Here is a 13,014-nt window from a genome sequence, read left to right on the forward strand (position 1 = left end):
TGTTTGAGACTTTTATTTTTTGAAGTAGGCTTGTTTTGATATGAACTTCCCTCTTAGAACCAGTTTTGCTGCATATCATAGATCTTGGCATGTTGTATTTCCATTTTGATTTGTCTCAAGGTATTTTCTGGTTTCTCTTTGATTTTATGGTTGACCCATTGGTTGTTACATAATATGTTATTTGAGCTCCACATATTTGTGATTTTTTCATTTTTCTCGTAATTAATTTCTAGTATTAAATCATTGTGGTCAGAAAGATGCTTGATACAATTTCAATCTTCTGATTTATTGAGGCTTGTATTATGGCCTAACATGTGATCTAGCCCAGAGAATGTTCCATGTGCTCTTAAGAAGAAGGGTATTCTGCTGCTTTTGGATGGAATGTTCTATGTATTAAATCCATCAAGTTTAATGTGTCATTTAAAGCTGATCCTTCCTTATTGATTTTGTTTGGATGATCTATTCATTGATGTAAGTGAGGTATTAATATATTCCTATTGTACTGCTGTCAATTTCTCCCTTTTGGTCTATTAATATTAGCTTTATATATTTAGGTTCCCCTTTGTTGAGTGCATTAATATTTACAAACGTTACATCTTCTTGTTGGATTGACTCTTTATTGTTGTGTAATTCCCATCTTTGTCTATATTACAGTGTTTATTTTAAAATTTATTTTGTCTGATATAGCTATCCCAGCTTTCTTTTGGTTTCCATTTATATGAAACATATTTTTCATCTCTTCACGTTCAGTCTGTGTGTCCTTACATCTATAGTGACTGTCTTGTAGGCAGCACATAGATGGTTCTTGTTTTCATTCATTCAGCCATTCTATGTCTTTTGATTGGAGACTTTAGTCCATTTGCATTTAAAGTCATTTTTGTTAGGCATGTATTTACTGGCATTTTTGTTCATTGTTTTCTGGCTGTTTTATAGTTCTTCTCTTTTTCTCTTGTTCCCTTACCTTGTGTTTCGATGACTTTCTTTAGTATTATCACTAAATTCCTTTTTAAATTATATTTGAGTATCTATTACAGTCTTTGCTGATCTGGAAAGCTCTCTCTCTCCTTCTGTTCTTAATGATAATCTTGCCTGGTAGAATATTCTTGGTTGGAACGTTTCCTTTCAGCACTTTGAGTATAACATGCCACTTTCTTCTGGCTGACAAAATTTCTATTGAAAAATTTGCTGATAGCCTCATGGGGGTTCCCTTGTATGTAACAGGTTATATTTCTCTTGCTGCTTTTGATTCTCTCTTTAACTTTTGACATCTTAATTATAATGTATCTTGGTGTGGATCTCTTTGTGTTGCTCTTATTTGAAGTGGTTTTTTTTTTTTTTTTTGGTGTCTTCCCTTATTCTTTCATTTATTGCATGTTTCTTCATTTTGCTTGACTCTCTATGTTTGTTTCTGTGTTAGGCAAAGGAGCTACCTCTCCCAATCCTGAAGAAATGGCCTTCTACAGGAGATGAACCATGTCCTTTGACCTTTCCTTAGCTCTTGGTTATCTCTCAAACCTTTGTGATTGTCTAAGCACCCACATTTAGTCTTCATAGGTCCTAGTTGTTGAGGCTGTTACAAGACATGTCACTGTGCAGAAGGAAGGATCTCAGTCAGTACCTAGTTTCAGGCTCACTGGGAGCCAGACTCTCAGGCAGCAGCTTCTAAGGTATACAAATATATATAGTCCTGTGGGATTGCTGTCATAAACCCAGTTGGACTCCAGATCAAGTAATTTGGAGGAATCCTCTTAGTGACGTTTGAAGAAATTCACACCCTAGATGAGTGTATAAGCTCCTTCCTGGTAGATACCAGAAAGCTGAAGCTAGGCCAAGAGAGAATGCAAAAATGGCATCTCCCTACCTATATTCCCTGGGGTCAGCTTTATAGCGTCTAGCTGTGTGACAAACTTGAAGCCTACCCCTCAAGCTGAGGCTCTGGGACCAGTAAATAGGCCTTTTTCACAGAAAGACTGGAGCTGTGTTTCAGTCTGCTGTCTATACCATGGTCTGGGGGGTGGTAGCCTTTTAAGAACTCTCTGATTGTTTCAGTCCCATGGGGCTCAGAAACAAGCACTCTTGGCTACCAGAGCCAGGTGATGAAGAGGTATCTCCATTGTGGACTGTACACACCTGTTGGCTTTGCCAGGGCTGCAGGTGAGCTTGGGGCCAGGGCATGCCTGCTGCCTTTAGCAAGGCTGCAGGCAGTGTACAACCACAGAACTAGCAAGGTAACAAGAATGCAAAAGTGGCACCATCTGTGCTGGCTGTTACAAGATAGAATGAGAGCATAAAAATGGTGCACACCAGTGTCTTCATCATCAGAGTCCCAACAGGCCCCTGCCCCTTTAGCAGTTGTTTTTAGATTAGCTAGTGAATCTTCTTTACTAGCTAATATCATTTAGTTTAGATGTTTTTCAAACTGCTGTTTGCTGTCCTAGGGTGAGTCTGTCTATGAGTCCTTTAAGACTTTGTTCCCTACAGCACTTTGAGTCTCCTGGACATAAGTCCTGTTGGCTTCCAAGCCCAGATGTTTTGCAGGCTAGTCTGTCTCTCCATTGCAGGTCTCAAGGGCTGGGATGCCTGAAGGGAGGCATGAACCCCTTTCTTCTTGGGGAGAAGCTCCATATTTGTGAGATTTCTCCTGGTTGTGGGTCACTGCACCAAGTGTGGGTTTTTGGGTGAGAATACATCTCTGCCTTTCCAACCCATCTTGACGTGATCCTTACCGTATACTGTTGAAGAGCTGTTTAGCTAGTTGTCAGGTTTTTCTCAGAGGGAATTATTCCCTATGTAGCGGTAGATTTGGTATGCCCATGGTAGGAGATGAGTTCAGGCTGTTCTTATGCCACTATCTTGAACCACTTCTGACATTATTTTTAAAAGCATGTTTACATTCACAAGTATGGTTAGCATTTTATTTGCTCATGAGTATTATTGAACTTCAGATGATCCTTCTCAGATTGTGTTCCTTCTTCCTGAATTATCTCCTTTAGAAATGATCTGTGTGTGTAAAACTCTGTGTTTTTAAAAAAACTAATTTATGTATTTTTGTTTTATCCTTGAGATTTGTACTTTTGAAGAAAATAGAATTTGAGAGTTAAGATTTTTTTTTTAATCAATACTTTGAAGATATTCTACTTTCTCTGGTTTCCACTCTGTTGAGAAGTCAGTTGTCAGTCTAATTCCTTGTGGGAGATTTATTGATTCTTTTGGGTTATTTTTCTTTGTTGTTCTGCTTTTTCACTCTGGTTTATATAGATGTTAATTTTTAATAAAATTACATAGGATTGTCCTTTATGAATTTCTGGATTCACGTTTCTTTGTTCTGGAAACTTTTTAGTGATTATTTATTCTCTATCCTATCTTAATTATTTGGAACTCCTCACTTTTGTATTTCCTTATCTCTGTAGTGCATTATGAATAATTTCTTCAACTATATCTCTCAGTTCACTATTCTTTTTCTCACTTTCATTTGATCTGCTATCTACTCTGTGTATATTTCTCTTTCTTCAAATTTTCTTAATACTACATGACTCAGCCCTGCATACCTCTCTTGCTGTTTTCTGTCATTTCATTACATTTGGAGAATGAAGGTAGTTGCTTATGTTCATTGTGCCCCTAAGATCCAATTATAATCAAGTGACATTTTTTAAAATATTTCTACATATCTATGGTTTCCAAATAACAATGCATTACTTTTGAATTAAAATGCAAAATAATGGTACTTTTAAAATGAAGTTTTAAATTATTGGAAATAACAATAAATTACATTGAATGAGCCATTATCCCCCTATTTTCAGTGACTTAGTCTTGTTTCTCATTAAGGCAAAGGATTTTAACTTTAACAATCACGTTTCCAAGACATTCTAGTTTTTATTTCCTTTGCAGTGTGAACACTAGTCCATGAAGTGATTTGGGGACTGAAGATTAGACCAAAAGCACAGATTGCAATTGATGATTTGAGGAGAAATATTGGCAAAGGTGTAGTTAAAATCTCAGAAAGTTAATGTTCAGCTAAATAGAATAAAAATAGACTCACAACGAGGAAACTTGCTCCGAGCATCAGTGCTTTTACTTTAACATCAAGATCAAATGGAAACTGGATCCCAAATTTGTCAGCATTGGTGAATAGTTCCCTCATAAATCCAGCCCACTGTTTTGAAATCTTACCAATTACTATTTCTTCATCCAGGGACAATAACTAAAATAAAAAATATATATATAGTCTTAGATAAAATCTCTGAAATAAAAAGAATAGGTATTCCTATATCAGTTTTAGTAATTAAATATGACCTATATGAGTAATAATCAAGCAAGCTGTAATATAACTATGGTTGTACCCTACAATAAAAAGAATAAGCAATATGGACACATAATAGCCTATAAAAACATCTACAGACAATTTCTATATAAAAAGAGATTTTCAAATTGATTATATACAACTGATTTTATGTATGTGTTTGTATACATACACATATAATATATAATCTTTATATATAATGCACATTATATATACAATTATGTTAATACATATAATTTGGAGAATTGATTTAATTGCAAAATGAAAACCACTAGCTGTTCAGCTAGTTAACTCTTTTCTAAGAGATACTAATTTTCTGAATTGCTCTATCTTTTCCTCATCCGCTTTTCTCCTGCACTTATCTAGACTCCTCAGGGCATCACTTCTCATACAAAATATTCATTTCTCAACATTGGAGATACTCATGTGAACATAACAATAAATCTGTGATAAATCCTACTACTTGTCTGGTAGTGAATGCCAGATGAAAAGGTAGGGTGCTATGATGCAGCATAATAGGGAGATGATAGGCAGACTGAAAGAATCCGGGGGATGGTTTTAGAGCAAGCCTCTTAGGCAAAGTACCATTTAAACTGAGACTTGGCGGATCAATAGAAATTAGTGACAGAGAACTAGGAAAAGTGAGAGCCTCCTAGAGAAAGTCAACTACATGTGAAAATGCTCTGAATTAGGAAGTGAAATGAGTGAGGAGGGTAGTGATAGAAAATGAGTGAGAAGAGAGAGGTTTACAGGGCTAGGTCTTCCATAGCCTTGTAAGTAATGTTAAGGAATTTGAGGAAAGAAAACTATGGAAAAGTTTTATATAACTATGTCAAAACTTCCCCAGTTTTTTCACAACTCTGAACACATCATTCCCCCTTATTCTTGGCAAACAGCTTATATTTTACATTGAAGAAAAAATCGAGGCAGCTGGACAGAAACTTACGAAAACCCTAGACACCAGCCTAGAAAGTTGTTGTATCTGTACCAACACCCCCTGCTTCCTTCATGGTATGATGAATGGGACATCTCTATGCCTGTTCAAGGCCAGTTCCATACAGCCTTGGGTCTCATACCAAATAAGAGACAGTGTTCATCAGATTTTCAATTTCTGCCGTTTCTCCACACTTTTCCTCCAATTTGGCTTCTTTCTTTTAAAATCAAAATATGCTAAGGACATACCTTTCATGAAGATACCTTCCTGTTCACCCTGTGCCCCCATCCAGCCAGGATCAGGATTATTGTAAGGCAGGGAGACAAGTCATACAAGTGCTTAGTGAGTTTTGGTCTTAACTAAAATTTTTGGTATTTGTTTATAACAGATTGTTTTGCATTAATTTTGATGTTTAAAACATGTCATTTATCTTAATTACTAGGTTTTTGATACCCCTTTAAATTTTGTACCTGAGATCAATGTTTTATTTGCCTCGCTGTGGTCCTGTCCTATTACTAGGAAGTCCTTGGCTTCTGCCCTCTTTTTCATAGCCAAAAGTATTAAAAGGTTTGTCCACATTCATGCACAAGATGACTTTCTCACAGAACCATTTGCCTCCCTTTCTTGCTCCTCGCTCTTGGAGATTACCCACAAGTGCCAGCTCTAAAATGGCTTTGCTTCGAAATTAGAAGAAATAGGAAGTATACCTTAGAGAAAGTTCTCAAAATACTAGAATAAAATAGAATTTATTGTATTACAATGTGAGATATAAACCAATGATATTATTAAAAAATGAGCCAAGGTAGCTTTGGCTTCCAGAATTCTATGCATAGACTACTCTGTTGCATTGGTTTCCAACTTGAAATAGAGAAGAGTCCTGTGTGCGCACTTTGTTAAATTTTTCTAAGCTAAACTTACTATTGTTATTAATTAGAGTATGTTTTACTTAATCAGTACGTGCAAATGCTAATCAGAATTAGTATCACTAAACTGAATTGACATACTCTAGAGGAGGAAAAAAAAAGCAGGTAGTATTTTACCTAGGTTGTGTCCAAATTCCTGACTAGATATTAAAGATATTAAAACAAGCAAACATGTCCTTGATGAATACTGAAAGGCAGTACTTTTTTTCAAATTGAATATTTTATTAAACCAAGACAGTATTCTCTGTTGTTTAGGAATCTCCAGATTTAACCAAGTGTACTGGACTATCTAGCTTTATTAACTGTATTCAGTATATTTAGTAGTTCACTTTCAAAATTATTATCTGAATTTTGGACATAATCTGAGAAATAAATCAGTAAGCATATAAAAATGTAATAAAATTGTATCATACCAGTTTTAGAATTTTATAAAAATTAGCATTAATGTATTATCTATAATTAATGCTGAATTGTCATTGTCCATTGCAATAATGCTTAATTTTCTGTTTCAATATTCTACGAAATATTAAATACAAAACTTGTTGTTTGATAACTATATAGTTAACACTTTATAAAAACCTTTTCTGGAGGGGAGGGAGGTAATTAGGTTGATTAATTGATTGACTGAGGTACTGGGGATTGAACCCAGGACCTCATGCATGCTAAGCACACACTCTACCACTGAGCTATATCCTCCCCCTGATAACTGTATACTTAAAATATAGCTTATAAAGGTGCCTTACAAGCTGCACAAACTGTAGAGTTTAAGAAAAGAAACTATGAATTAGATATTCAATTAAAAATAGGCAAATAGTTCTAGCAATAACATGATAATGTTTTTGTTTTCTTTTAATCACATTTATTAATTATTTTACTAGAAAATTATCAAGCTATTAACTAATTTGAACATGATAATCTTAAAACATAATGAATTACTCACATTAAAATTTTGTTCTTTGAGACAGCTAGAAAGCACACATGGCCCTCTGATTTTCATTACATCCTCCTTTTTTTCATTTTTTATTTTAAACATTGGCAAAAATGGGTGATAGTATTGATAAACATATCCAATTATTTCTCCTGGAGGAGCCTCAACTTTTAGCTAGAAAATATTGAAAAATAGAACATTGATCAAATGAGATAAGTTTGATTTGTAAGTTACACTGTATTTACTTACATGCTACCTTTTAACTTTTTTTAAACATTTTTTATTGATTTATAATCATTTTACAATGTTGTGACCTTTTAACTTTTTGTATATGTGAACAGAACTTTCTGACTTTAAGGCGTGCCCTATATTTGGGAATTGACTGGAAGTCTGAAACCCAGGATTTAGATGTTGAAACCCCTGAATTGAGATCTGTTGCCGCTGCTCACCAACAACATGAAATGTGGATAAGTCACTTACCTCTCTGAAATTAATTTTTCCATTTGTAAAAGAAGGCAAGAACACTCCCTTACACCATACACAAAAATCAACTCAAAATGGATCAAAGACTTAAACATAAGACAAGATACAATAAACCTCCTAGAAGAAAATATAGGCAAAACATTATCTGAAATACATATCAAAAATGTTCTCCTAGAACAGTCTACTCAAGCTATAGAAATAAAAGCAAGAATCAACAAATGGGACCCAATGAAACTTACAAGCTTCTGCACAGCAAAGGAAACCAGAAGTAAAACAAAAAGACAACCTATGGAATGGGAGAAAATTTTTGCAAATGAAACCACAAAGGCTTGATCTCCAGAATATATAAGCAGCTCATATGACTTAATAAGAAACAACCAAACAACCCAATCCAAAAATGGGCAAAAGACCTAAACAAGCAATTCTCCAAGGAAGAAATACAAATGATCAAAAGGCACATGAAAAAATGCTCAATATCACTAATTATCAGAGAAATGCAAATCAAAACTACAATGAGGTATCATCTCACACCAGTCAGAATGGCCATCATTCAAAAATCCATAAATGACAAATTCTAGAGAGGCTGTGGAGAAAGGGGAACCCTCCTACATTGCCGGTGGGAATGCAGTTTGGTGCACCCACTGTGGAAAACAGTATGGAGATTCCTCAAAAGACTAGGAATAGACTTATCATATGACTGAGGAATCCCGCTCCTGGGCATATATCCAGAAGGAACCCTACTTCAGGATGACACCTGCACCCCAATGTTCATAGCAGCACTATTTACAATAGCCAAGACGTGGAGACAGCCTAAATGTCCATCAATGGATGACTGGATAAAGAAGAGGTGGTATATTTATACAATGGAATACTACTCAGCCATAAAAACCGACAACATAACGCCATTTGCAGCAACATGGATGCACCTGGAGAATGTCATTCTAAGTGAAGTAAGCCAGAAAGAGAAAGAAAAATACCATATGAGATCGCTCATATGTGGAATCTAAAAAAAAAAAAAAGCATAAATACAAAACAGAAACAGACTCATAGACATAGAATACAAACTTGTAGTTGCCAAGGGGGCAGGGGGTGGGAAGAGATAGACTGGGATTTCAAAATTGTAGAATAGATAAACAAGATTATACTGTATAGCACAGAGAAATATATACAAGATCTTATGGTAGCTCACAGAGGAAAAAAGGTGACAATGAATATATATATGTTCATGTATAACTGAAAAATTGCGCTCTACACTGGAATTTAATACATTATAAAATGATTATAAATCAATAAAGAATGTTAAAAAAAATGTAAGTGTGTATGCATATATATTAGTGGGTACGTGTGCAAAGAAAGGGCCTATGCTGAATTGTTAGCAGTGGCTGTCTCCAGATGGTGGCCAGACACACAGCACTTTTTTTCCGTGTTGTTCTGTTTTCCAAGGGTCTTAACACTGAATATGCATTACTTTTGTAATTAGAAACAAAGTTATTAAAAGAATGTTTGAAAAAATGAGGGCAGTTAGAATAGTAATTAATAAACTATTCTCTGGGGGCTTATGCGGATCACTTTTTAAGATTTCCATGCCCAAGAGATATGCCTTAAAAACTCCAGTTACACCAAAAACTATTTATTATCTAAAATGTGAATTCGTTAAAATTCTTTATGTTCATTGTGATTTGAAGCCCAGTTCATCAGAACCGATAGAGACTGGTTGAATAAATTATGGTATATCATCCATACAATGGGTTATTATGCAGCCATTTATGAGAATGAGGAAGCTCTGTTCATACTTATACAATCTACAAGCCATGTTATGTGTTAAAAAATTGTAGAAGAATGTTCACCATTTGTGTTTAAAACACACCCCCCACACACATATATAGCACACATATAGCACAAATATACATCTGTTACATAAATATTCATAGAATATTTCTGGAAGAATACCTAACTCATAATAGCAATTGCCTCTGAAGAATACAGCAGCAGACTCAGGAGATGAGGGTTTGAGAGACATTGTTTCTCTGAATATACTTCTGTTAGCTAGCTTGCTCTTTTTCTTCCTTTCCTTCCCTTCCTCCCTTCCCCTCCTGCCTTCCCTTCCTTTCCTTTCCTCCCTGCCCTTCCTTTCCTTCCTTCCACTTTTATATATAAGGGCTTATATTCAGACTATCTAAAAATTCTTATAACTTAACAGGACAAATAGGTTCATTTAAAAATGTGCAACAGATTTAAACACTACATAAAAGATATTCAATATCTAACAAGCGTATGCAGGGAAATGCAAATAAAAATCACAATAATATTTTAGAGTAAAAAAGTTCTAAAACTCTCAATTTCTTGTGAATTTCATTGCCTTAAAAATATTTACAGTTATATGCATGATTTTTATCCTGCAGGTATGAGGTATGAATATATGATTCTCTCTCTGACATACTTCATTCCGGACAATCCTTTGTAGCCAAACCTAATGTTTTAATTTTAGCATACTGCCCAGGGTTGATGCTTTTCTGAAGGAACTCAAATACATTCTAAATCACATGGTAGAAATAATATGTACTGACCTTTTGTAGGCAGCAGTTACTCCAGCAACAGCTCCATCTTAGAGCTTTATGCATAGTGATGACATCACAGCCTCTGTTATCATAAATTGTCATGGTAAAAGGCCTTGAAGGTCCACAGAAGTGTCTGAGGAAACAGTTGCTTTTCTCTTCTGCAAAGTAAATTCTCTGTCCTTGATTGTCCATGACATCATATGTTTTGTTAGTTTCAAAATGGCTAAGGACTAAAGAATGAAACAATATGGTGATTTATTAATGCCAAAGGGACTTGTATAAATTGCATATCAAATTATGTTCAAATGTGAATAAGATGAGTAAGTTATGTAAGAAACCGCTTGGCTTTAAGTGGTTCTTCATTAGTATCCATATTTTCTCACACAGAAAAATAGAAGTGATGCTAGCTACTCTTTGGTTCTTTTTACTGCTAAAATTCCATGCATAGCTTTTTTGTGTCATTTTGAATTTCAGAGAAATTAACCTGTTACCATTATGTTTTGAGTTATTTTAAATTTTACTCCTCTTCATCTTTTCCTTCCTACAGGATGTGAAAATGACTTTCTTGGGTTTTCAGTCTGTCTAATAGAAACCAATAAAAAATATTTTACCTATGCTAAATTAACGGAGATAGCAGTCTCAAATATTAACCACATAAGACAGATTCAAATTCACCTCTTTTGCAGGCAAATGGAAGTATTAACTTTTGTCCTAATAACTTTACTTCTGTGATTATGCAAATAAAACAATCCTAATTTTTTAAAAAAGTGCTTTCTGCACCAAACATTAACTACTGCACTACTTAGAAAAGAAAAAATAAAACAGAAGAAAAGTAAATATCCAGAAACAGAAGGCAATGTGTAGTATCCTCTCTTGAGGATTATTGTGTAGCTATTTAAAATGTTGGGTTTCAGGATAAAAAAAATTAAGTGGATAAATATAAAAAATTAGATGGACAGTGATTAAACATTATTTTAAAGACCTCATCAAAGAAATATTTTTAAAAGCCTTCAGAAGAAACTTACTAGTTACATATGGATGATTTTTTCCTCCTAAGTTTTCTTAATTTCAAATGTACTTTAGTGAGTATATGTTTATTTTGATATACATATGTTGCTCTGATATGCATATAACATTATGTTTTACTGTTAACCTTTGAAACAGAATTTAGTCACAGAATTAGTTATAGAATTTCGTCACTTTTTAATGGTTTTTGGGCATATAAACATATGTTTTCTTATTGTACCAGCATATTTGATAGGTATTCATTCTGATTTAACATTCAAAGTTAAATCATGATTCAAGATTTATGAAAAAATTTCTGGCTGCCTTTTAGATTTAATTTCTTTTATGATTAAGAATTACATATATATGGCACAAATTTTAAAATGCAAAGGAGAGTATAAAATTAAAAATAATTCTTCCTCCCAGGCCTATTTTATTTCTTCTTCTTTCTCCAATTTCATATGCATCCTTCTAGAGATATCTCAAACATATGCAAAACCTAAATGTATTTTACACACACACACACACACACACACACACACACACACACACACACACATGCTACTATATGCACTAACTTTGTAATTGCTTTTAACAGTTAGCAATATACCTTGGAGATATTCCTGACAATTCTGTAGAGCTGTCTCAGTCTTTTAAATAACTGCCCAGTGTTAAATCATGTGAAAGTGTCATTTAGAGCAGCAGTTCACAAATTTGAGCCTTCATCAGAACCATCTGGATGGCTTGAGAAAGCACAGACTGCTGAGCCCCGCCTCTGGATTCTGTGATTTAGGGGGTCTGTGATAAAGCCTGGGAATTTGATAGCTCTAATACGTTCCATATGATGTTGGTGGTGCTGGCCCAGTGACCGTGCTCTGAGCATCACTAGTTTGCAGAACTAGTTCCCTGTAATATAGCTGGTTAGATTTTTCTAAATGTTTTTGCTATTTTTATCATAATTGAAATTGCAAGTTACTGTGACTGTTTATGTCCTGTGAGTCCCCACAATTGGTTCCTACCTCTCTCATGACTTTTATTACTTCATACCGTGTATTTTATTTAAGTACAGCCACTCTCACATTTTAGGGCAAGCCCTTCAGGGCAAGGCCAGGTCAGACTCTTCTTTGATACTTTCAAAATGGCTTGTTCATTATAGGTACTCAATGGGAATTCTGGAATAAATGGTCTTTCATAAAATAAAGCATTTAGTGTAAGCTAGCAAGAAAAATTCTCCCAAAGCACTCATTTATAATATGTCTAAATTGGAATGCTTTTATTAATTAAACAAAACCATGAATGCCTATTTTAGTCTTAGATTCTCTAATGTCAGTAAGAAAGGTCGTCGATGGTGATACTATTTTTTTTAATGACAGTCAATTTCATTTTATTTACATGTACTGCAGCTTCATCTAAATGAAATAAATATTTGTACTAAGTGGAGGAAATAAACGAAAACAGTTGAATTCTAAAGGGCAGTTTAATTTCTCAGACTAAGGAGTGGAATTAGGAATTGGGCCGCCCAGAAATTTACCTGCATTCTGCTTCTACTAGCAGAATTCCAGAGAAATCTGGAATCATTGCTTCTCTGAAATACCAGTATTTGAGGAATTCAGGATAGGCAGACTCTTTCAGGAAACAGACCTACTGCTTAGCAAGACTTAAAACACAGACCAGAATTTTCAGGTGTAATCTGGAGCCGTATCTTTCTCTTGTCTCATGAGAAGACTACTATCACATTCACCTTTTCATCATCTAAAGACCTTCTATTTATTCTCTTCATATTTCAAAGTTTAGTTTTCCTTAGACATAAGAAGTGCTTTAATTAATAGGGGTTGGCTGAACTACAGCAAAACAAGTTACATATTTGAGAATTAACATATCAG

General features: G+C 34.5%; 1 protein-coding gene across 1 annotated transcript in view; it reads right to left on the reverse strand.

Annotated features, from left to right (window-relative positions):
- The window catches only part of LOC105096761 (phospholipid scramblase 1), a 31,701-nt gene that overhangs the window by 6,858 nt on the left and 11,829 nt on the right, over positions 1–13,014 (reverse strand). The window contains exons 4-7 of the mRNA XM_010989165.3: positions 10,136–10,356; positions 7,098–7,259; positions 4,040–4,201; positions 2,860–2,861 (exon numbers count right to left, since the gene is read on the reverse strand). Coding sequence (XP_010987467.2) covers positions 2,860–2,861; positions 4,040–4,201; positions 7,098–7,259; positions 10,136–10,356 — 547 coding nt within the window. The remainder of the gene's footprint in view (positions 1–2,859; positions 2,862–4,039; positions 4,202–7,097; positions 7,260–10,135; positions 10,357–13,014) is intronic.

Source organism: Camelus dromedarius, chromosome 2 (assembly GCF_036321535.1).
Source record: "Camelus dromedarius isolate mCamDro1 chromosome 2, mCamDro1.pat, whole genome shotgun sequence".
NCBI classification, from domain to species: Eukaryota; Metazoa; Chordata; class Mammalia; order Artiodactyla; family Camelidae; genus Camelus; species Camelus dromedarius.